Source organism: Xenopus laevis, chromosome 2S (assembly GCF_017654675.1).
Source record: "Xenopus laevis strain J_2021 chromosome 2S, Xenopus_laevis_v10.1, whole genome shotgun sequence".
In the NCBI taxonomy this organism is placed as follows: domain Eukaryota; kingdom Metazoa; phylum Chordata; class Amphibia; order Anura; family Pipidae; genus Xenopus; species Xenopus laevis.
Genome location: NC_054374.1, coordinates 67,901,170 through 67,926,155, shown reverse-complemented (window position 1 = coordinate 67,926,155; position 24,986 = coordinate 67,901,170). Strand labels below are relative to the sequence as shown.

At 42.5% G+C, this 24,986-nt stretch overlaps 1 protein-coding gene across 2 annotated transcripts in view; it reads left to right on the top strand.

The window, feature by feature from the left end:
* Positions 1-24,986, top strand: part of sytl1.S (synaptotagmin like 1 S homeolog) — a 46,842-nt gene that overhangs the window by 4,645 nt on the left and 17,211 nt on the right. Inside the window, exons 2-10 of one of the 2 annotated variants that reach the window (XM_018248315.2) lie at positions 5,858-6,099; positions 8,692-8,840; positions 8,969-9,053; positions 9,244-9,289; positions 12,159-12,201; positions 20,674-20,729; positions 20,841-20,930; positions 23,291-23,460; positions 24,445-24,547. In XM_018248315.2, coding sequence (XP_018103804.1) covers positions 5,954-6,099; positions 8,692-8,840; positions 8,969-9,053; positions 9,244-9,289; positions 12,159-12,201; positions 20,674-20,729; positions 20,841-20,930; positions 23,291-23,460; positions 24,445-24,547 — 888 coding nt within the window. In that variant the 5' untranslated portion in view covers positions 5,858-5,953. 2 annotated transcript variants of the gene reach the window in all.

Genomic DNA, 24,986 nt, shown 5'->3' with positions numbered 1-24,986 from the left:
GGACTATGCGGCCGAATTTCGTAGGTGGGCTGTTGATTCTTCATGGAACGAATCAGCTATGAGGCACCTTAATCTCTGCCTATATTGTGGTTCCGCAGATCATCTCCTGCGTTCCTGTCCTGTCCGACCAGAGGGTAATCCTTCTTGCAAGTCTGAATTAAAATCTCAACTTCAATTTTCAAGCGCCCATATCTCTCTATTTACTGTATGTCATTACAGTGGGGAGGAAACTGTCTACAAGTAGCCGCAATCCTTGATTCGTGTGCTAGCAGTTGTTTCATGGATGCAACCTTCGAGAGGACCCATGAAGTGCCGTTACTAACTAAGTCTCAAACAATCCTTATTAAAATGGCCGATGGCTCTCCACTTAGTTCTGGTCCCGTTACTTTGGAGACTTCACCTTTATTTTCTTCAATAAATGATGAACATTATGAGTTTATTCGTTTTGATGTGGTTTCTTCTCCTTTGTTTCCAATTATTATTGGATTAACTTGGTTAAAAGCACACAATCCGGTGATTGGACATTAGGGACTGTAACCTTTTCCTCTCCATATTGTCTTCAGAATTGTTTTCGTTCTCAGGCTCGTCCCAGAACTGTGGCATGTACTGCGGTGGAACAAGAACTCTTTGCAACAGTGCCTTCTGTTTACCATGAATTTTTGGATATCTTCAATGAGAAAGGTGCGGACATCCTTCCACCTCATAGGGCGTATGACTGTCCAATCGATCTGCTGCCCGGTTCTCCTATACCGTTTGGGCGCATCTTTTCTCTTTTGGAAAGAGAGCTTGGAGTACTTCTTGAATATATTAATGAGAATTTGAGGAAAGGTTTTATCAGACCATCCACATCACCTGCTGGAGCAGGAATTTTTTTTGTGGAGAAGAAAGATCATTCCCTAGGGCCTTGCATAGACTATAGGGAGCTCAATAAAGTGACCATCAAAAACCGCTAATGGAGCTTATAATCTTATACGAATTAGGAAGGGGGATGAGTGGAAGACGGCGTTTCGAACCACATACGTACATTTTGAATACCTTGTGATGCCGTTAGGTCTCTGCAATGCGCCGGCAACTTTTCTACAGTTCATCAACGATATTTTCAGGGATATCCTAGACATATATGTGGTGGCTTATCTCGATGATATCTTGGTGTTTTCCTCATCGTTAGAAGAGCACCGATGTCACATACGAGAAGTGTTCCGCCGCTTACGCCTTCATAATTTGGTGGCTAAAGCCGAGAAATGTGAATTTGAAAAAGACACAATTGAATTCCTTGGATTCATCATTTTTGTTAATGGAATCATCATGGATCCCAAGAAAATGTCTGCTGTTCTGGCTTGGCCTATTCCCACAAATCGTAAAGCTGTACAAAGATTTGTGGGGTTTTTGTGGAACTTTTATCTCAAATTTATTAAGAACTTTTCAAAGATTATTCAACCAATCCCTGATTTAACAAAGAAGTGTTCTAGATTCGAGTGGTCTTTTCAAGCCCAGGAGGCATTTGACACGTTAAAGAAGAGTTTTACGACGACTCCTATTTTGGCGCATCCTGATCCCTCTCAACCATTTGTGCTGGAAGTTGATGCTTCAGAAGTGGCTGTGGGAGCAGTGTTATCCCAACGATCGGGGGCCCAAAACCTTCTTCATCCAGTTGCTTTTTTCTCAAAGAAGCTATCTAGTTCAGAGTGCAATTATGATGTGGGAGATAGAGAGCTGTTAGCTATCAAATTAGCTTTGTAAGAGTGGAGACATTTTTTGGAAGGCACACTTCATCCTATCTTGGTGTACACAGATCATAAGAACCTTGAGTATTTACGAACTGCCAAGAGGTTGAGACCTAGACAAGCAAGATGGGCCCTTTTCTTTTCACGGTTTCAACTTCATATTACTTTCCGTCCTGGCTCACGGAACAATAAGGCTGACGCATTGTCTCGCATGTTTTCTCAAGAGGGTCCTTCGGTCAAGTCTCCTGAAACTATTCTTCCAGCTAACAGCTTTTTACTATTACAATTCTCACTTTTGCATAGGATTCAAGAAAGATCTAAAGTTGATCTCCCTCCAGTAAATGTTTCCTTACATTTTCAAGAAAGTCTTTATTTCTTTGGGGAGAGATTATTCATTCCTGCACCTTTAAGGACTGAGGCTTTAAAAGCTATTCATGATTTCCCTTCGGCTGGACATTTTGGGTTACGTAAAACTTTAGATCTTGCACGACGACATTTTTGGTGGCCAAAATTGGGTAGCGACTGTTCTAGATTTGTTCAATCTTGTCACACTTGCGCCCGTTGTAAGACCTCTACCTTGAGACCAATTGGACTGCTTCAACCATTACCTATTCCAAGTCGTCCATGGGCTTCCATTTCTATGGACTTCATTACTGATCTTCCACCTTCCAAAGGTTGTTCAGTTATATTTGTGGTCTTGGATCGCTTGACCAAGTGGGCTCATTTTGTTGCTCTACCTGGAGTTCCAACTGCAGCGGAGACAGCGACTACTTTTATTAAAGAAGTGGTGCGTCTACACGGACTACCAAAGGATATAGTGTCTGACCGGGGTGTCCAGTTCACCTCAAAATTTTGGAGGGCCCTGTGTAGAGGGTTACAAATTAAGTTATCTCTTTCATCTGGATATCATCCACAGACAAATGGTCAGACTGAAAGAACCAGCCAGACACTGGAGCAGTATTTGAGGTGTTTTTCTTGTTCTTCAACTGGTTTGAGCTCTTACCTATGGCGGAGTTTGCTTATAATAATTCTATGCACTCATCTACTAAACAAACTCCTTCTATGCTAATTTTGGCTATCACCCTTCCATGATTCCTGGGTTGTTGAAGGAGGAATCTGTACCTGCTGCACAAGAAAGACTTACCTTGTTAGAATCAAATGTGGAGATCTAACGTCAGAATCTGTTAAAAGCGCAAGCTAATATCAAGTATTTTGCTGACAAAAAGAGGAATCCGTATCCGGAGTTTGGTGTCGGAGACAAGGTGTGGCTGTCGACTTAGAATCTGAGACTGAACTGTCCTTCACAAAAATTAGCGCAACGTTTTGTGGGGCCCTTTGAGATAATTCAGCAAATTAACCCAGTGGCCTATAAGTTGCGGTTGCCTGAGTCCGTATACACCCAGTGTTCCATTCCGCTTTGTTGAAACCGATGGTTTCAAACCAATTTCCTGGTCGTGGAAATTCTACTCCAGACCCAGTTCTTGTGGAGGACCATGTGGAGTTCGAAGTAGAGTCCATCGTGGAGTCAAGGCACAGAGGGGGCAAGCTACAGTATCTGATCAAATGGAAAGGATTTGGTCCCGAAGAAAATTCGTGGGAACCAGCGGCTAAAGTTCATACTTGTGAGGATTTTTCAGTCACGGAATTCTGGTAAAACTGCTCATGGTCGCGTCCAGAGGCCGCGCCTAAAGGGGGGGCAATGTCAGGATCCCAAGGGTTCTGGCGCTACTCTTCGGTGCAGACGGCAGAACCCACGTCGTGACGCAGCGCCTCCAGATTCGACGTAACGGCGTGACTCAACAGTGTGCCGCATCGCGTCCGCATTCGACGCCGGCGACATGACGCTGACGCAAGCGGCGTGACGCAGGCTTCGTGACGTGTCGCCATTGGATGCTGAGGCCTATTTAAACCTACCTTCAAGGTCAGGACCTTGCTCAGACATCGTCTTGGCTAATACTTAAAACTTTTTGGAAATCCTGATTGTGTTTGACTCCGGAACTTCCCTGACCACGTCTATTGAACCTCCCTCCTGCTGTGACGCCTGGAACTCTGCTACATTCTGGTTTTGACCTTGCCTGTCCCTGACTACGCTGATCTCCACCATCCCTGACTCGGCCTGCCTGACCATTCTACTTCTTCTCTACGGTGAGAGAGTCGTCCTGCATTTGTCATCATTATTTCGGCTCTCATACCTTCTCCTTCAGGTTTCTCCTCTGTGCATATTGAGGATACACCTCGTGGGGTACTGTAAGAGCGGCCTTCCATCAGCTAATTGGTTCCAGACTCCGGTAAGCTTGATACATACCCTGAAACAGCTTGGAGCCCAGGAACTAGGCCAGGAACCAAGAATTAGCAGGTCTATTGGGACACATGAATTAATTAATGTGCTAATGAATCAGTCAATTCTTTGTTGGTCAGTGCAAGTTTAAACTCTTCCTACCCATGTCAACCTGCACTGTTGTCATTGCACTGTAAGTTATTATGGAGGTTATAGTTTCTATGAAACTTCCATAACATCCCCTAGTGCTAGTGACCCTCACCCCTGATCAAAATTTGACCAGGCCTGGAAAAACAGCCCCCCTATACCCCACTGATGGCAGCAGCCCTGACTGTGTACCTATCATTGACTAAATACGATCTAAGAAGATCTATTTACTGGGTCATGCTGACATTCAAACTGTGTGTGGCACAGAAACAGCAAATATGCTGTCTGAATCTCAGCTGTCCTTTTGTGAAAGTAAAACGATTAATGAGAAACTGAGGTGTATAAAAGAAGGAGACCTTGAGACTGCTGTGAGCCCAGATATAATAATGGGCCCAGTGGAGCATTATTATAGAGTTTCAATATATGTATATAAAACAGTCTTACTCCAGATGTTTAGGCAGCAATAAAATGATATTGTTATGGGCCATTAATTTCTAGTGAGGTAATTGAACAAAAATCAACATTTTATGTATTTACTGAATGACAAATACTACATTAAAATTCTCTATGTGATTTTTTGTTTCAAAATATTGAAACTTCTTTTTAATGTAATATTTAGTCCTCACAATTTAACCTTATACAGAAATAACAGATAAGCTAAGTAAGTATTTATTACCTGTGTATGGCCTTTTCCTCCAGGCAGATTTGCTCCAGTTGTTCTGATTAGGTAGCTTACATATAAAAACTCCAAAAATGGCACAGTAGAACAACTGCGGTTTCATTTTCTTGTATATAAATGAAAACCTTATATTGAGCTACATACATTTTTCAAAAAAAATAAAGTGCACACAGTGCTCCCCAGTGAAATTAATATAAGCCTGTGCTGGGCAGACATAATTTCTAGGTACATACCGTAAGTGATTTTTGGCTGAAATCAGTGTTTTGTTTTTGGGGTGGGGTGTATTAAATCTTCAAATGTGATCAGTGTCAGACTGGCCCACTGCGATACCAGGAAAAGTCCCGGTGGGCTAAGGTGTCAGTGGCCCAAATGCTGCTAAACATTTGGCCTATTTCATGGCCATTCCCTATTTTAATGAGAACAAAGTGGCTAAATCGATGGAATAATAGGTTATAGTAGTATAGTATGTAAAGAAAAGAGACTAGGAGAATAGAGGTTGAGTGAGGACAGGAAGAATAATAGTACTGAGAGTGGGCCCCTGGTCTAAGATTAATTGGTAGGCCCCTAGTCAAGGGTTTTTGGGTCGGCCCCTGGTGTCCCAGTCAGACACTGCATGGATGTACTGGTTTTTCCCAACGCCATGTGCCCTCTTTGCTAGCGTTTCCGAGGGCTGTTTTATGGCTAACCCATTTATTACTAGAAACCTATTACTCATCATTTCCTACCTCTAATACTATGCTATCTGTTGTAAACCACATCCTGCATAAACACATAGAGCAGGCTGCAGAAATGCACCGAAATTGTATATGTTTATTATTGTTCTTTGTGGAGTTAGAGCGGGTGCTATTATGTGTGTCTTTTAATATTATCTTTTAAGTATTTTCATTCCTTTACATTTCTATTCATCTTCTGAATATAATTTTGGTATTAGTATTATTTGTGTGTAAGCTATTATTATACCATGTCTGTGTTTTGTATGTGTTGACAGATACAAGAAGGTGTACTATAAGTATGTTTATCTCTTTGCAGGTGCCTAGAGAATATCTCTGCCTGACTCAGAGGTGGAATAGGACTTGTGCACTATAAGCATGAGAAGCATGTGACCTTCCTTCAATCAAAGCTGTAATGATCCCACGTGGGGAGACAATGGATCCGGGGGAGAGTGGAGAGCTTCTAGACCTCAGTTTCTTAACTGGAGAAGAGCAACTAATGATAGTACAGGTGCTAGAGCGAGACACAGAGCTGAAGGCCAAAGAAGATCAGCGCATAAAGTAAGACACATAACATCCCATTCTTTCATTAAATTGTTGTAATACGCTCATGTTTTACAAACAATTGAGCAAATACCATGCATTAAAGTGATACTGACACTCAAAAACCACTCCTTAAAATATTAACATACATTAAAGGCTACCTATAGGTCATGCTGATCATTTTTCACTGATAGGTCTGCTATTGTTACTTGAAGTTCATAAACCTGACTGTTTTGCCAACCTGACTGTCCCTTCTCAGCCTGTCAGTTAGAGTTTCTAATGCTAACAGACTACTGCTGCACAAATATGTCTGCCACTTCATAAAGGAGTATGGGGATCAGATAGATAAAGTAACAGCATCAGCCAAATAATTTTATGGCAAACTTTTAAAAAGCATGCAAAGACAATGTTTTGATGGTGTAAAACTGGTGTGTTTGCCATGTGTAGCCATGGGGGCAGCAATTCAAAACTGAAAAAGGAGAAAAGGCACAGGATTGAAAGCAGACAACAGATAAGCTCTGTCGTACACAACAGCATTCTTCATAACGTTTCTGTTACCTACTGTCCATCCTGTGCTTCAATGGCTGCCCCATGGCTACACAGCAGCTTGTTCATACTGCATTGTTCATACTATAGTAGCGCTTCTGCAGCAAAACACACCCATTTTAACAATGTAAGGCAACAATATTGCCATTCCTTTAAAAAACTTTTATTTTTTGGTGTTATTGTTCCTTTAGTAAAAAACATAAAATACATATGTTAGCATGTTCTACTTTGTGGTTGCTGGCATTGCTACTATCACAGTTCTGTTGTTGTCAACCCAATAACAACTCTCATACAGAATAATAGTGGGGTGGTTGAGTAAACAAATAGGGATATTCTTGGGGCAATAGCTTCAAGCGGGACTCAATGTGAGGACTAGTGATTTGAGGTCAGCCTAAAACACGCAGAACACATGGGTTTACCAGGGTTTGGGCAAGCTCCGCATATTTTTAGCAACATTACTGCACTACAAAATGCTCTACTGGCTGCCTGCCATCTGCTTATTTGTACCTGCACCGCCCCCTCTGATGACGTCAGAGATAGTCAGGTCAGCATGGGTATATAGTTACCTAGTTAAATTTGGTTGAAAAAACACCAAAGTCCATCAAGTCCAACCCCTCCAAATGAAACCCAGCATCCATACACACACACTGACCCCTCCATGCACACGTATAAACTATATATACTCTTCTCTATACTAACTGTAGATTTTAGTATCACAATAGCCTTGGATATAATGCTTGGTCTCTGGTGCAGTGATCCTCTTTATGGGTAAAAAGGTCCCCTGATATCCTGATGGATATCCCCAATGTCCTTTAATGTACTTGTAAAGTGTAATCATGTCCCCTCTCAAGCATCCTTTATCCAGAAAAAACAACACTAACCGTGACAGTCTACTCTCGTAATTTAAGTCTTCCATCCCTCTAACCAGTTTAGTTGCATGCCTCTGCACTCTCTCCAGCTCATTTATATCTCTCTTAAGGACTGGAGTCCAAAACTGCACTGCATACTCCAGCTGAGGCCTCACCAGGGACTTATAAAGAGGCAAAGTTATGTTTTCATTCCTTTTTATGCAAGACAGAACTTTATTTGTTTAGTGACCACAGAATGACACTGCCTGGAATTAGACAACTTGTTATCTACAAAATCTCCTAGATCCTTCACAGATAAGGAAACCCATAACACACTGCAAGTTACTGCCAAAGTGCATAACCTTGTATTTATCAGCATTGAACCTCATTTTCCAGTTTGCTAAATAATGAAGGCACATCAGATAATGTAAGGTTCAGGTTGAGAGCAGTAATTATTAGGGAGATTTTACCCCAGGGATGAAGGTCCTGAAACTGAGTCTGTCCCCCTATATGAGGGACTGATTGGAACCCAATACTAGTATCACCCATACTTTCCACTCCTTTTTTCTGAAGCTGTGCAGATCTTAACGTGTTTTGCATTGTAGGCTGTGCCAACCAATCAGCAGATAGATGAAACTACATACACTCTGTTCATTTGTAACTGACTATAAAGGATCTATGAGAACAATAACTTTGTCAATAAAGTTGTCATTTCAAAAGTTAATATGATTTTTTAACCCACATTGAAACCATGCAACATATATTATTTGTCATCAAGCAAAAAATTGCTTTTCTAAAAAACTATATGTTCACTCTAATTAGTAATAGCTCATAGTACTGCAGCTCTATGCCACTGAAGTTGTAGCTGAAAAGAAAACTGCATCAGTAATCCTTTTGTGCAATTATCCTCTTTCAGTTCCAGTATAGGGCACACATGCTGTACACTTCTTCGGGGTACAGGGAATCTGATGCACATTTGCAACACTCTAGAATAGAGGGGAAAATAGCGCTAAAGGTCCATGGAAGAAATGTTAGGGACATATAGGTTGGCACAACAATCACTATACTTAATTGGTGCTGCATGAAGGATTTTATAGCTGAAGCAACATAATAAAAGCTTAAAGTTTTTTAAAATGCTAGAGTCTAGTTAGACTGACAAAGTCCACCTTTCAGTCTCAAAATTTCAATCAGTTTCTACTTCTGTCTCTTCCTTTAGCAAGCTGCGATCAACTCTGTCAGACAAGAAAGCATTCAAACGTCTGTCAGGGGAATGGTTCTGTGATGTGAGGGCTACACGTCCTTGGGGACAGACAGGTGGTATTGACATTGTGCAGGCATCAATTAGAAGGAAAAAAAAAGTCAGAGGTAGGTCTTAGAACCTTCCATTTAGCCTTATGTTCCTGGGTGTTACATTACAAAAGATCTTGAAAATAATACTATAATAAAAGTATTAAACATTGAGTAGAAACTAGATGACATTATTCTCATTCCAGGTGAATGTGATGTAAACTGGGGTCAAGATGAGAATGGAGAGAGTGACGGACCAGAAGAAACAGAAACGTTGGCACCTGTGAGAAAGTAAGACGTAGGATATACCTGGTATAACTATATAATAATATTGTTTCAGAATTGTAGTGCTGTACTTCAACCAATTGATGTCAGAGGTGGCAAAGAAACTAACTGTCACTATCTCTTACCAAGTATCTTTTTAAATTCATGCTGTATTCATATTATATGTCCACTGCTTCATTAGTGTCCTTTGCTACAGATTATCCACGGAATCCCTTCCAGATCGGCTCTCCAGTGATGCACAGGTAAACGTCCTTAAGCAACAAATCATGGCACACCGGCCTAAAAAAACTAGTTGTTCCTGATCAACACCATTTTTCCTTACCCCACCTTACCTCCGACCTGCCCCAGTAACAAATAGGTGTCCTTCATATGAGATCAGGTGGATAAATAATGAGAATTCTTCCCGACTGTTTGGTGTTCAGGTTCTATCCAGGGGTAGTGGATGATTATGGGGTAATAATAATGTTGTGCAGATGATAAATCCAATACTTGTACAAAATATTTTTCTTTTAGAAAACTTCTAAGCATTTTTAAATCCTTTTTGACATTCGGATTTCTATTAATTTCCTCATCTTTTCAAGGGTTCCTTATGGGAAAATATATTTCACCTTAAAGAAACCTTAGAATGGTCTTTATCTTGAGATATATATATAGTTTCTCCAAAATGAGTGCACTCAAACCACAAAAACATCAATGCCTAGGTGCAGGTTATATAATTTCACACAATATCAATAATCACAAACCGCACTCCAAGAACTTCAAATAAACACAAAAAAAAGTTTATTTCAACGTTTCAGCTCCTCTACTCTAGCCGTCTTCCTGAAGACGGCTCGAGTAGAGGAGCTGAAACGTTGAAATAAACTTTTTTTTTGTGTTTATTTGAAGTCCTTGGAGTGTGGTTTGTGATTATTGATATTATATATATATATATATATATATATATATATGTATAGTCAAATACAAGAGTCCTCTGCACTCAACCCATTATCAATATATTTAAGACAGCGACATTTGTGCATACTGCCAGGGCCGCCATCAGGGGGGGACAGGGGGGACAAGCGTACCGGGCCCGGGCATGAAGGGGGGCCCGGCAGCGCTGCATTTTTTTGAAGATCCGGGCCCCCCTTACGAGCGCCCGAGCCGTACGTCTTGCCTCTTCAGTGCCGAATGCGGAAGTGCCGAAAAGCCGAAGCCGATGCGACGAAAAGACCCGAAGTCACGGAAAAAGCCGAAGTCCCGAAGTCACGAAGAGCCGAAAAGACCCGAAGTCACGAAAACAGCCGAAGCCGAAGTCCTGAAGCAGCGCAAAGACCCGAAGTCACGAAAACAGCCGAAGCCGAAGTCCTGAAGCGGTGAAAAGACCCGAAGTCACGAAAGGAGGCGAAGTTGAAGTACTGAAGCCATGAGTTCAATTCTACTGAACACCAGTTTGTGTTTTTTTTTTTTTTTAATCCCCTGGCCACCAATGTATTATTTTAATATTCTATAGGCCCCTGCCACCAATCTTTTTTTTAAAACTTTTGTTTTTGGGGCCCCAATTTTTTTTTTAACTCGTAAGGGGCCCCTTGCCACCATTGTTTTTTTTGGGGTTTTTTTTTAAAAAAAAAATTAATTTTCTTTTTGGTGGCCCCAAATTTTTTTAACTTGTAAGGGGGCCCCTGCCACCAGTTTTTTTTTTTTTCAAAAAAAAATTATTTTTTTTTTAAATTTTTTTTGGGGCCCCAATTTGTTTTTAACTTGTAAGGGGGCCCCTGCCACCATTTTTTTTTTTTCAAAAAAATTTTTTTTTGGGGCCCCAATTTGTTTTTAACTTATAAGGGGGCCCCTGCCGCCAATGTTTTTTTTTTTTTTCAAAAAAAAATTAATTTTTTTTCAAATTTTTTTTTGGGGCCCCAATTTGTTTTTAACTTATAAGGGGGCCCCTGCCGCCAATGTTTTTTTTTTTTTCAAAAAAAAATTAATTTTTTTTCAAATTTTTTTTTGGGGCCCCAATTTGTTTTTAACTTAGAAGGGGGCCCCTGCCACCAATGTTTGTTTATTTTTTAGTTTTTTTTACATTTTTTTTTGTTGGGGCCCCAAGTTTTTTTTAACAGGGGGCCCCTGCCACCAATGTTTTTTAAAAAAAAAAAATTTTAATTTTTTTTTTTTTGGGGCCCCCAATTTTTTTTATAAGGGGGCCCTGACCATCAATAGCTTTTTACAACTTGTGTGGGGGGGGGGGTTACTTTTTAGCGCTGATGTCTGTGTGGTCTTTTAACTGCGATGTGGGCGGGATATGGGGCGGAGCTTGGTCGTCAGTGTGGGCGGGGCCCAGGGGGCCCCAAAAATTTTGTTGTACGGGGCCCCGTGATTTCTAATGGCGGCCCTGCATACTGCTACTGAAAAATGCCTTACCCTTTAAACAAAACAGGGATTGTTTGTCCATATATTGCAATATATTTAAGCTGGCCAACTACGTCAAAGTCATCCCATATCTGGCCAGTCCTATGCTCAATTTTATCTGATTCATTAAGAATTCTATTGCTTCATTATACATTTTACAAAGGGACTAGGTTTTACCTGCAACTTACTTGCTGCTTTCAAAGTAAACCCCCATACTTGGCTGCCCTTTTATTAGACACCAGTGGGATCACCTGACTATAGCTGGGAAGGGTGGGAGCTACAACATGGAGCTGGTCACTGCTCCTGTATAACTATAACAAACAAGGGAAAGTTGTGCTCACCACTATTTTTTAAAACCATTAGGCGGGGTGCAATGAGGCTGTGACCACAAAATACATATAGTCAAATACAAGAGTCCTCTGCACTCAACCCATTATCAATATATTTAAGACAGCGACATTTGTGCATACTGCTACTGAAAAATGCCTTACCCTTTAAACAAAACAGGGATTGTTTGTCCATATATTGCAATATATTTAAGCTGGCCAACTACGTCAAAGTCATCCCATATCTGGCCAGTCCTATGCTCAATTTTATCTGATTCATTAAGAATTCTATTGCTTCATTATATATATATAAATATATATATATATATATATATATATATATATATATATATATATATATATATATAAAATTATATATTGTGTTCCTTTATTTCTGTTGTAGGATTGGAGCAGCTCAAAAGAGGATGAGGGGGGAGACACAACAGGTCTGTCAAGCTCCCATGCGTTTACATTTGTTAGACAATTTAACAATGTTGGGGGGGGTCGTAAAGGGGTTGTTTACCTTACAAGCCTTATTTCCTTTTCATTGTTTTCTGTTTCATTAGTCCCTAGAGTAGCTCTGGGAGGGGGATCACAGACTCTGTAAACTGTTCAAAATGATGCGTTAGTTGAAACATTTCTTATATTTAACCCACCTGATCAGAATCAATGAGTTTAAATTATTTTAAGTTAAAATTGATATAATAGTTGCTAATATTCCACAGATACTGCTGAGACTAAAGTAGCAAATTGTAAGATCATTAAGCTTTACATTTCAATTGTATAAAAACAGAACAAAAGCATTTGAAAAAGAGTCTTTATTTCTGCTGTACTATCTAAGACCCTCTGAACTGCAAAAAAAGTGTTTGGATGATGAACACCCCATTTAAAATTAGTTTAAAAACTCCATATTTGTACAAATGTACAAATCAGTAAATCCTCATTGGCTGACATTCCTCTGCAGATATTGGCCACATATAGATTGCTAACCTGTTGACAAGAGCATTAAAGTTACAAGGCCCCGGTGTACGTGTGCAGTGTAATTACCTCAATAAAGTCAGCGCAATAGCCCTGTGATATTGTGGCAAGTAACAATAAATCAGAACCTTGTCCTTGATGTAAACAAAGCTTACATAAATCCATGATGGTGGCAGAACAATTCTACTGTATTTTTTATTATTGTTTTATTGTATACATGTTTTTGGCAAATTTAAAGCATAGCTCTCTACATTACTTGAATGAAAACTTTTCTTTCAGATCCAAGATAATAGATCTCATACCCGCAGTTAGTTTCTTTATATAACCATAATAATCTTGAGGGTGGTATATCAAAGAACTCCCAGATGCTGTCCCTTCAGCATTAAGTGCTGCATAAGGAAAAGATGCACATCTCTGCTCTGGATTCAGAAGCAAAAATTTAAATTCAAGCCTGTCTTTTTTTTAATTTTACAACTATTACATAACTAGTCCTGCTCTAATAAATAATACATGTAATCTTTAGATTTGTGAGTGAAATCGATGAATAATATTTATATGAATTGTGCTGGAGAAAAGTTTTTTTGCTTGAATGCTGTATATATTGTTAGTCATGTAGGTGTGTAACCTTTCTTTCTCTTATATTTTTGTTATGCCTTGTGGCTAAGAATCTAGTCCATTGTTTATAGTAATGTGGCCTAAAGGGCCCTTATACATACTTTCTCTTGCCTAATTGGGGGACACAGGCACCATGGGGATGAAGATCCTGCAGCTGGAGACTGGACACTAAATAGTTAACTTTAAACTCCTCCTCCTCCTGCTCTGGGCTTCATCCCCTGCCTCCTCCTACAATCTCCAGTTTCGTTAGTGTCCTCAGAAGGAGAAGACACATAGTTAGTGGCTGGAGCAATTGATCAGGACTGCGTGTTAGGATCATGCCACATTATGGGGGCCACTGACACACTCAAAGAGCCTCTCCAGCTGACAACTACTCTCCCTTATAGCCTTCCCGCTCTACGGAGGTCTGCAGGTTCGCTCCCTTCTTTCCCTACGCTGTCTTCCCGCTCCACGGAGGCCTGCAGCAGCGCTCTACACCTCTTAGGTGTATATCCTTACACAGACAATTATATATGTGAGTCTTCACATATATTCTTGTTTGTGTCTGTGACAGGGAAACCGATTAAAAGGGCACAGTACAGCTGGCAACGGTGGTGAGTACATTCCACCCTTCTACCCTCTCTTTTCTCTACATAGCCTGGAAGTATTTATGTAGAAAGTGCTTGGAATACAGTGTTAAAACAATGTTTTGTCTGTCTGTCTAAACACTGTCCTTGCTGGTGTTTCCTACAGCTCCCTGTTCTTTTCACATGCCCCTGGAGCCCTCTTGGTATCGCCTGCCTTCCTATATGCTCATCGCTACTCTTCTCGCGCCTTTTTTCTCCTGCTTCGCCGTCGGCGCCAACGTGCGTTCCACCTTGGAACGCACTTCCGCTTCCGCCCAGTCTCTGCCTCATGCGCATTAGGATCTTACCGCTCCCGCGCTGAGACGGCTCTGCTGGCGCCAAAGCCCCCTCACCCTAACGGCTGCTGCCTTCTCTCCCAGCACCTCGGCCCACATTGCTCCTACTTGGGGCCCCTGCTTCTCAAATCTTCAGCGACCGCGCTCCTCTAGTCCAGGCAGACGTCTACAGGCAAGTATTCCTTCTCTTAAAGGGGCACTACACCTGGTATACATGGGTTTCCCCAGGGACTCTAAACCCTCTATTCTCTGTCTCCACAGCACCTTCTCTATTAGGAGGTTCTTATCCTTGCATTTGCCGGATTCCCCTGCCTCAGCAAAAATTAAAAAAAAAAAAAAAAAAAAATTAGAGAATTTCTCAAATTGGAGAAAGAGCATCATGGCAGATAAGACAGAAGAGCCCAGGACCTCTAAGTCCTCAGCTCACACACGCCAAAATACTCAAATCACGTTTCTAGCCTGCACCAAATGTAAATGTAATGTAAATATCATTCGGCTTCGGCTGAATCCGTGTGTATGGCCTGCAGACCTTCAGATTCCTTGCCACCACCTTCGGCCAGTACATCTGAGTCTGAGTTGATAAGGGCCCTCTCCCTCTCACTTGCAGGCATCCAAAACCTGGCCCGCATCCCAGAGACATTAGACAAAGTCCTAGAGCACCTTTCTCAACCCGCTAGAACGGCCGACCTCCCCTCAGGTTCCAAACGCCTTGCATCGCCACCTGATTCCCCTAGGGAACCATTTTCTCCCTCCGATGAGGAAGGCCAAGTCCTATCACAGGATGACTCCGATCAGGAACACACTGATCCAGATCTAGACACCCCTAGAACCCAAAAGGAGGTGGAAGGCCTGATACAAGCGGTGCTTAGTACCCTTAACATAGAGGAGCCCGTCTCTGTTGAGCCAGCGAAAAACATCTTTAAGAGACAAAAGAAGAGTTCCTACGTCTTCCCAGCTTACGAACAGTTGGACGACCTAATCAAGGCCCAGTGGAAACATCCAGACCACAGGGTTCAAATATCAAGGCACTTTTCACAAACTTACCCCTTTCCTCAAGAGTGCACTGAGCTCTGGGCTTCACCCCCGGCGGTTGATCCCCCAGTTTCCAGACTTTCCAGGAATACCACCATTCCGGTGGCAGATGCAGCAGCATTCAAAGACCCTATTGACAAGCGACTGGAGGGGTTTTGCAAATCTTCCTTCACAGCGTCCGGATCCGCCTTTAGACCTATCTTTGCTATTGCCTGGGTCGCCAAGGCCATGGAGGTCTGGGTAGAACAGGTTGCGCAACTTCTCGGGTCCGAGGACCCTACCACCGACAATCTCCTCTCTCAAATAGCCGACGCTACCAACTACATTGGAGATGCGGCTATCGACGCAGCAAAGATGGTGGCACAGGCCTCAGCCCAGTCGGTGGCAGCTCGCCGTTTCCTTTGGCTGAAGACATGGTCTGCCGACCTCACATCTAAACGCTCCCTAGTCAGCCTGCCCTTTCAAGGAAAACTACTCTTCGGGGCCGAATTAGACAAAATAATCGCACAAGCAACTGGCGGTAAGAGCACACTACTCCCACAGGCCAGAACCAAAAGACCAGCCTTCAAGAGACGCCCCTTTTTTCGACCCTTTCGGCAAGGCCAAAGGTCAAAGACACAGTCAGACAAACCCAACACCAATTTCCGCTCTCGCTACCAAACTAAACAAAGGTCCAGTTGGTCGTCCAACAAAGCACCGGCCAAGTCCTCTCAGGACAAGTCCGCTTCCGCATGAAAGGGTGCCCACCCCCGAAGGGATCCCACTAGGAGGCCGCCTCCAATCCTTTCGGGAGGTGTGGGAACTCAAGATACGGGACCAATGGGTTCTCCAAGTCATCTCTCAGGGACTACTAATAGACTTTACCCAACCTCCTCCCCACAGATTTTTCATATCCAGACTACCCCGACAACTTCACAACAAGAGCAAATTTCTCTTGGTCATTCAAGACCTTGTCACAGCAGGAACTATTCAACCAGTTCCACAATCAGACCGGGGAAGAGGGTACTATTCCAACCTTTTTATGGTCCCCAAGAAGGACGGCTCCCTGAGACCTGTGCTAGATCTCAAAGATCTCAACCCTTTCGTCAGGCGCTGCCACTTCAAGATGGAATCTATCCAATCAGTTTTGGCGTCCATGGAAGACGGGGAGTTCATGACGTCATCGACATAAAAGATGCCTACCTCCATATCCCCATCCACCCAGCTCACCACAGGTTTCTCAGATTCTTTGTGCACGGTCAACACTGGCAGTTTGTCGCACTGCCATTCGGACTGTCATCAGCCCCCCGCACATTCACCAAGGTGATGGCGGCAGCACTAGAAGAACTAAGATTACAGGGCATTCCTGTCATTCCCTATTTGGACGATCTTCTCGTAAAAGGCGAGTCGGCATCAGCAGCCCTTCACCACACGTCTCAGGTCCTAAAGACTTTGACAGAACTGGGATGGACTGTCAACTTCAACAAATCGAAGCTCATCCCGACTCAAACGATAGAATACCTGGGGCTGATACTGGATTCCAGGAAAGGGAGAGCCTTTCTTCCGAGAGACAAGGCCAGCACCCTCCAGGGCAGGATTCGAACCCTCCAGAGTTCCCTCAGGGTCCCTCTCCGGACGGCCATGCAAACCCTAGGCACTATGGTAGCATCCTTCCCAGCCATCCCTTATGCACAATTCCACACCAGAGCCCTTCAACATGCAATTCTGATGCACCAACGCACGGATCGCACCAATCTAGACCGCCGGATAGTCCTTCCGGAACAGGTCAAACGCTCTCTCTCCTGGTGGACTCAGCCACTACGGACAACTGGGGGGCGACCCTTCCCTCCTCTCCACTGGATGGTTCTTTCGACGGACGCCAGCCTCCGGGGCTGGGGAGGTGTGTTGGGCCAGACGACAGTCCAAGGTCTTTGGAATCAGGAGGAACGTTCTCTCCCCATCAACCTTTTAGAACTGAGGGCAATTCGCTACTCACTGGAACGCTTGACGCCCCTCCTCCGCGGCCACGCCACCCGGATCCAGTCCGACAATGTGACAGCAGTCGCTTATATAAACCACCAAGGCGGCACAAGGAGCCCGGCAGCCCTACGGGAGGCACAACACATTCTACTGTGGGCAGAAAAACACGTTCCGGCAATCTCTGCAGTACACATACCAGGGGTAGACAACTGGCTGGCGGACTACCTCAGCAGAGAAACCCTAGATCAGGGAGAGTGGAGTCTGCATCAGGAAGTTTTCCAACTCCTCGTGGACAGATGGGGTCTACCGGAAGTAGATCTGATCCCGAAGCAACTGCAAGGTCCCTCGATTTGTGGCTCGGAGCATGGACCCACTTGCACTCGCAACAGACGCCCTAGTGATTCCCTGGCGTTTTTCCCTGGCCTACATCTTTCCTCCTCTGGCACTGCTTCCGAAGGTTGTCAAAAAGATAAAAAGAGAAGGCACTCCGACTATCCTGGTGGCTCCATTCTGGCCCAGGAGGCCGTGGTTTGCAGACATTGTGACACTCGCGAGGGACGCTCCGTTTCGCCTTCCTCTACGGCAAGATCTGCTGACTCAAGGCCCTGTCGTCCATCCGAATTCTCTTCAGTGGGCTTTAACGGCATGGCTCTTGAAGCCCTAGTGCTGCGAAGAGCGGGAGCCCCATCAGATGCACTACCTACCATGCTCCGTGCACGCAAGCCGGTCTCTTCCAAGATATACCATAGAGTCTGGAAGATTTTCATCACCTGGTGCGAACGCAGAGGTACAGACCCACAGAAGGCTACGGAGACTGAGATTCTCTCCTTCCTACAGGAGGGCTTGCAGAAGGGGTTGGCCTTGAGCTCCCTGAAGGTGCAGGTATCAGCATTGTCTGTTCTTCTTCAGAAAAAACTAGCCCTAAGGAGTAATATCAGAACGTTTCTTCGAGGGGCTATCCGGTTAATACTACCGTATCGCTGTCCAGTACCACCTTGGGACCTAAACCTGGTGCTCTCAGTACTCCAAGAGGATCCATATGAACCTATTGACATGATCCCTCTGTATACCCTTACAGAAAAAGTGGTTTTTCTTCTGGCCATCACATCAGCTCGCAGAGTCTCGGAATTGGCGGCACTCTCCTGCAAGTCACCCTTTACCATCTTCCACAAGGACAAGGTGGTCCTCAGACCTACTCCAGATTTTTTACCGAAAGTGGTGTCGGACTTTCACCTTAACCAAGATATTGTAGTGCCTTCCTTGTGCCCAGAACCCAAGAATCCAGGAGAGCGCAAGCTTCACAACCTGGACGTTGTTCGGGCTCTCGCCACATATCTACACACTACCAAGGAGGTTCGGAAAACTGACGCCCTGTTCATCATTCCCAATGGACCCAAACGTGGTGCCAAAGCAGCCAAGTCTACACTTGCCAAGTGGATTCGTGCTACCATTATCAGAGCATACGCACTTAAGGGTAAAGAATCTCCACTTCAAGTGAGGGCGCACTCTACTCGCTCGATTAGCACTTCCTGGGCAGTTAGGCATCAAGCATCGGCGGAACAAGTTTGCAGAGCGGCCACCTGGGTGTCCCTTCACACATTCACGCGATTCTACAGGCTACACACACAGGCTTCAGCCGAAGCTGTATTTGGGAGGAAGGTGTTACAGGCTGTCATTACTTAAACGCCTACTGGGGCTTACAGTGTCCCACCCTCATGGGTTGCTTTGGGACGTCCCCATGGTGCCTGTGTCCCCCAATTAGGCAATAGAAAGAGAGATTTTTGTACTTACCGTTAAATCTTTTTCTCTTGTCCTATATTGGGGGACACAGGCCTTCCCTCCCTGTACCGACACTGGTTAAATTGTAGTTTTACCGACTCACGTTGGAGTTCGGTTCGGTTTTATATGTTTTTTCAACCTTGTTTCTAAGAGGTTTGGTGGGGGTAGAGGTCCTCCTCTTCTGTTTTTGGTCATCATGCTCCTTCTTCGGTCGAAACTGGAGATTGTAGGAGGAGGCAGGGGATGAAGCCCAGAGCAGGAGGAGGAGGAGTTTAAAGTTAACTATTTAGTGTCCAGTCTCCAGCTGCAGGATCTTCATCCCCATGGTGCCTGTGTCCCCCAATATAGGACAAGAGAAAAAGATTTAACGGTAAGTACAAAAATCTCTCTTTTGTTGGTATGTAATAAGAAATCTAGAGAGTTAAGGTCCCCATAGATGCATAGATTTCTCTTGCCAAACAACCGATTTTAGCAAAGTCCGACCAATCCTTCGAAATTATTGTGCGGTTAGTGGGATTCGACCGACCTGACATCTTACGATTTTTCGGCCGACATCTGTCAGAAAATTGATCGGCCAGGTTAAAGAATCTTTATCGGTCCCAGTGCAATCTATCTATGTCTGCAGGGACAAGCAGGCAACTGGCTTTGTTTTCCTGGCAATATCGCCTGAAATGGTCTTTTTAGTTTATGGACAATTCGTACAATCGTACGATCGTTTCGAGATAATCGTGGTCTCAAGATGACGATCAGATCTTTTAAAAATCTTTACATCTATGGCCAGCTTAACAACTGAAGTTGTTACAGCTAGGGATGCACCAAATACCAGATTTAGTTCAAGATTCATATTCAGCTGAATTCAAGTGTCTAGCTGAACTGAATGTAACCATAAAAGTTATGTGGCTTTAGACCACGTGACTATGGAAACTGATGATTTAACTGATGAATATGATGATATATTTGAATATGCAGATAAGTATTCAGTTCTAATATTTTGGTCGAATCCAGATAAAAATGGAATTTGGAGAATCCCTAAACACAGAATTGTTTTATTGTGCATAAAACCATAAACATATATAATTAAAGGGCATCTAAAGGAAGATAATATCCCTTTTGTCAAGAAGTGGAGCAGGAAAAGAAAAAAATACCATAATGCTATATAGGAGGAGTGCCCAAATTGTAGATTTTATGCCTTTGATCAGTAGATCATGTAGCCCAGCATTGTCCACTCATAGTTCCATTCGATTACTCATCTGAGTGTATTCTCAGTATTCAGATTTTAAACATAATTGTTGTTCATTAAAATATGACAATTGATTTGTTGTAATATTCTGAGCATTCCTGATTTATGAAAATATATGGAAAACTGGGAAAACACACACTGATTCAGCAAAATATGAGTCTGCTTAATTTCTCCCATTTTTGAAAAGTGCTTTATTCTCCTTGTCGATTTATCTTCCTGTAATTCCTGTAATACCACAATTACATAGAATGGTAAATATTATTACAGTAGCAGATCAGAGCCATAGAACATTATTAGTGCTATGCTGTCATAATAAAGATATCTAACCCCAGTTATAATGAGAGGACAATTTTATGAAACATCATTAGACTTTTTCCAACATTATTCCATCTTATATTTGCCTTGTCCCTGCAGATGGGAAGAACAGTATGGAAGAAATAAACTTATCTCCAGTAAATGGCACAGTTTCAGTAAGTAGATTATTGGAGCAGATTGGAACATAAAACAAATGAGCACTGGAAATAGTTTGACACAATGTGCTGAACATCCCCTGATTAAGAATATGACCCATTTGCTTTCAGAGTGAAGATACTAATGGGGAAAGCCTGGAAGAAAAAGAACACCGGAACCTCAACCACAGCCCATCAATTCGACAGCTGGCAAATAATTCTGTGAGAAAATGCCCCTACTGTCAGTCTTTGTCAAACTTGTTTCACATTTGCTACAGTTTTCTCATAGATACAGTATCTTGCAGCAGAAATCACACATTTCATTATTTTACTGTTTGGTGTATGCTCCCCCCTTGTGTAACACTGTGTGTGTCCACCAATATGAAATTGCATGATGTTAAGATAAAATGGATCTGCATAGTGATGTTTTGGGAATTTTGTACACTGGTGGGGAAGTTTGGGACAATATGGTACCACCGTCTGGGATCATAAAAGCTAATATTTTTCATTCTCAGCTTCTTAATATTTTATTTAAACCTACCCCTAAGGGCAGAGACACATGTAAAGATTCAGGGAGATTTAGTCACCCGGCGACAAATTGTCTTTTCTTTGACTAATCTCCCCAAACTGCTTTCCCGCTGGCTAAAATCTTAATCGCCAGCAGGATGGCACTCGGAGCGCTTTGTTTTCCAAAGTCACACGAAGTTGCCTTAAAAGGAAACTTTGACGACTTCGGAAAACGAAGCGATCTGAGTGCCATTCCCCGGCGATTTCGATTCTAGCTGGTGGGAAGGCTTTTCTGGGAGATTAGACGCCCGAAAAAGAGGCGATTAATCTCCCTGAATCTTCGCGTGTGTCTCTGCCCTAAAGGCAAGAAAAAAAGACTATTTACAGACCAGCGTTGGAGATTTACATGACTCTCTGCTTAGTGTTGTGTGGCTTCAGCTGGGAGGAGAGCTCAGCTAAACATTAGTATTAATATATCGGCATGGCTCAGTTCTTGCAATTAGGTGATGGCAGCCCAGCAAATCCAAAGCCGTAACTGTAGGATTGCTGGGCTACAATGTGTTCATGCAATGTAGTCACTTTGGTTTGCATGCAAAAGGCCCTCATTAAACAGCAAATTTGGTATTAAAAAAGGTAAAACAAATGCCCTGGATGCCAGTGGTAGTGACAAACACTGCGTCTGTAGTAAATATAATTTAGAAAGTATCTTTATTACATCCTGTTTCTCTATCCGAATCAAATTAATACATATGTGGACATGTTTAATTATTACAATGTAGACTGTGCAGCTGGAGGTCCATGTGCTGGATGTGATGTTTCATTAGATCCAATAGATATGACCTCTATCCTGCTCATTGGTTCCATCAGCAGTTTAATATTAGGCAACCCTTGACCATGTAGAATATGGAATTATGAGTCTCTACACTGGGTGGTCTTGTGTTACTGTAAAACTTGGGCCAGGGCACCCAAAGATTCTCCTCTCTGCATGCTGTATGATGGAACCCCTGGCTATTTAATTCAACTGCAGCACACACTATTTAGCACATAAGACTTGGTTGTCCTGGCAAAACAAGCCATAAATGAAGAATTGAGCAGATAGAGAAACAAAAATGACATACTACTTAATTATATGAATAATGTCATCTTTATCTTTCATCTTTGCATCACTGGCCATGCTGTCACTGCAGGGAACATTATCTGAAGGATTACTGGCATTCAAAGCTTCAGAAATGCTGCTTGAAATTGCAAGCCACAACCTTATTTAATCAATGAATCCTTGTCTACAGAGGAAACAGGCTGCTCCCTCTATGCTGTGTGCCTTTAGCTACAGTAGAGCGCTGAACCTGAAATTCCAGTTTTTCAGTGATCCTTCAAGGCTTTCAGGGCATTGTTTGGATTTCAGATCATTACAATCTTGGACAGATTGCTGGCTTTGTTTTTTAAAGGCAGTGAGCCTGTTTGGCAGCATAAAATAGACTCTGTACTGAAACAGGGAGGGGTGTGTAGCGCATAACTGCGGTGTATTTCTTTCTACAAAATAATACATTTCTTCTGAATGCTTGCTATTTGGAGCTTATTTCTAGATGTATTACAAGATATTACTGGACTCTAAAGCAAAACCTAGTCATGTGTGGTAGCAACTGTTCTCCCAGGATGACATTGTTAACATGTAACAAGGTTCATAGAGATTAGCTGATGCAGTATAAAATTAAGCAGCATGGTGCCCACCTAAAATCAGCTTTAAGGTTGTAATGAGTTTATTTTGGAACCTACAATATTAGTTTTATAAGCCACATGCGTATACCTTCATTCACTGGGTAGAAGTACCAATCCACTCCATTCATAACAGCAGATTTCCTCTAAATGATTGTATTCGCTAACGTTAATCCATTTATTTTAATCCTTTTCTGTATCCATGTTGCTGCAGTCATAACTTATTTATAGTCATAGCTAATAGGGCATGGCTGTGGCTACATATAGGTATATACATATACGTATATACATTCCTAAGCCTAAAGTAACTGTTTTTATCTTTCCCACATCTTGCCCATGGGTGCATGCTTTTTTTGCCACAGCAAATTTCTGGCAGTATGATGAGCCTGTTTAGCACAGGGGAAGTGCGATCAGTTGACGTTCGTGGCTGTGTCCAGTTCTCTCTTCAATACGATCCCTCCAAGAAGGAGCTGAATGTCTTAATTATTCAATGCAGGGACCTGACACCCGCACAGAGCAAAACCTCCAATCCGTAAGTGAAATGCATTCATTAAAATAGATGGTCTTTACAAACATGTTTCTAACGCTTATTAATGATAGATGTCAATGTTACTGCTGGTCAAAGCAGTATTTGTCAGTTCAACTACTGGTTCTAGTCTGAAATAATGTAGCAGAAACCATCCTCCTGCAGAGACTCAAATCCTCCACAATGCCTTGCATGCTTCTTCGTTGGTTTGTTAGTAGCTGACTTTTGCTACATTGTTTCAATAGCCAGAACTTGCAGTCAGGGGCGATCCTGGCCCCTCTGCCGCCCGAGGCAGCAGCAGTTGCTGCCACCCCCTCCCCCGTGCACTTACCTTTTTGCGCCTGAGGGAGTCCGGGGGGTCCACCAGGGCAGCAGAGAGGGCCAGTGCACTAGCGGTTTGAAAACTGGAAATTCGGCTCTTAAAGTACCAGAAGCGGCATTTTTGCCACCCCTGGTACCTAGTGGGGCGCTGCCGCCTGAGGCGTCAGTCTCAAGCCGCCTCATTGGCGAAGCGCCCCTGCTTGCAGTGTAGAGAATAGAAAAAGTCAGCTTTCAGTAGCAATTAAATATATAAATATATTTAAAGCCACTTTAAGTTTCTAATAAATGCATATAAGAAAAAGTAGTTTAGAACTTTTTTTTACCATCAGGCAAAATCTTATTTTTGGGTTTACAAGGTCTTTAAAGTGTGATTGTCATGAGTTCTGTAGCATACTATAGACTATAGACTTAGTTTTGTTTGAGAGCAGATCAAAAGTCAGATAGGGCAACACAGGTATTAATTATTATTATCATCACAAACATTTATTTTCAAAGAGACTCACCGAGTGAACGTAAAAGGTCTTTATTAGAGTACAAGTGTGGATTACAGCCAGGCCTTTATAAATACCTTTTTTTATTACTACTGCCTGGAGGATTGTTCTTTGAGTGCCTACCCTACAAACAATACGGTATTAATTATTATTGTTTTCTTAATCTCTCCACCATCAGGTATATAAAGTGTTATTTGCTCCCTGATAAAACTGCTCAGGGGAAGAGGAAATCAAAGTTGAAAAAGAAGACTCTGGAACCGTTCTTTAATGAGACCCTAAAAGTGAGAGAAATTTTGCTGTTACATTATTTTCTCTATAACCAACACACCCTATTTAAAACCAGTTTTCTATTCATGTTGTTTTCATGTACCAATAATCTCATATTATGCTGTCCCTTCAGTCTATAAACTGAAACGGCACAGTTTGTGTTCCGAAAATTTACCAAAAAAGGATTCATTAAGTCCCTGAGCTTTTAGCATTAATGGGGTAACCAAATCCTGCTAAAAGTGCAGTGTCTAAATGTATCCTTTTTGATCACCTAAACTGGATAAGATTCTGCACATTTTTTTTTTTTTAAGTTTTAATATCCAAATTTGGGCATGTACTGGGTTCAGTATTCAGTCAAATTTTTTGTTAAAGCTTAAGCGTTGAATTAAAAAATGATTGAGTTGGTGCATTATGAATAAAATGCATCAGGGCACATGTACATGTACAGCACTA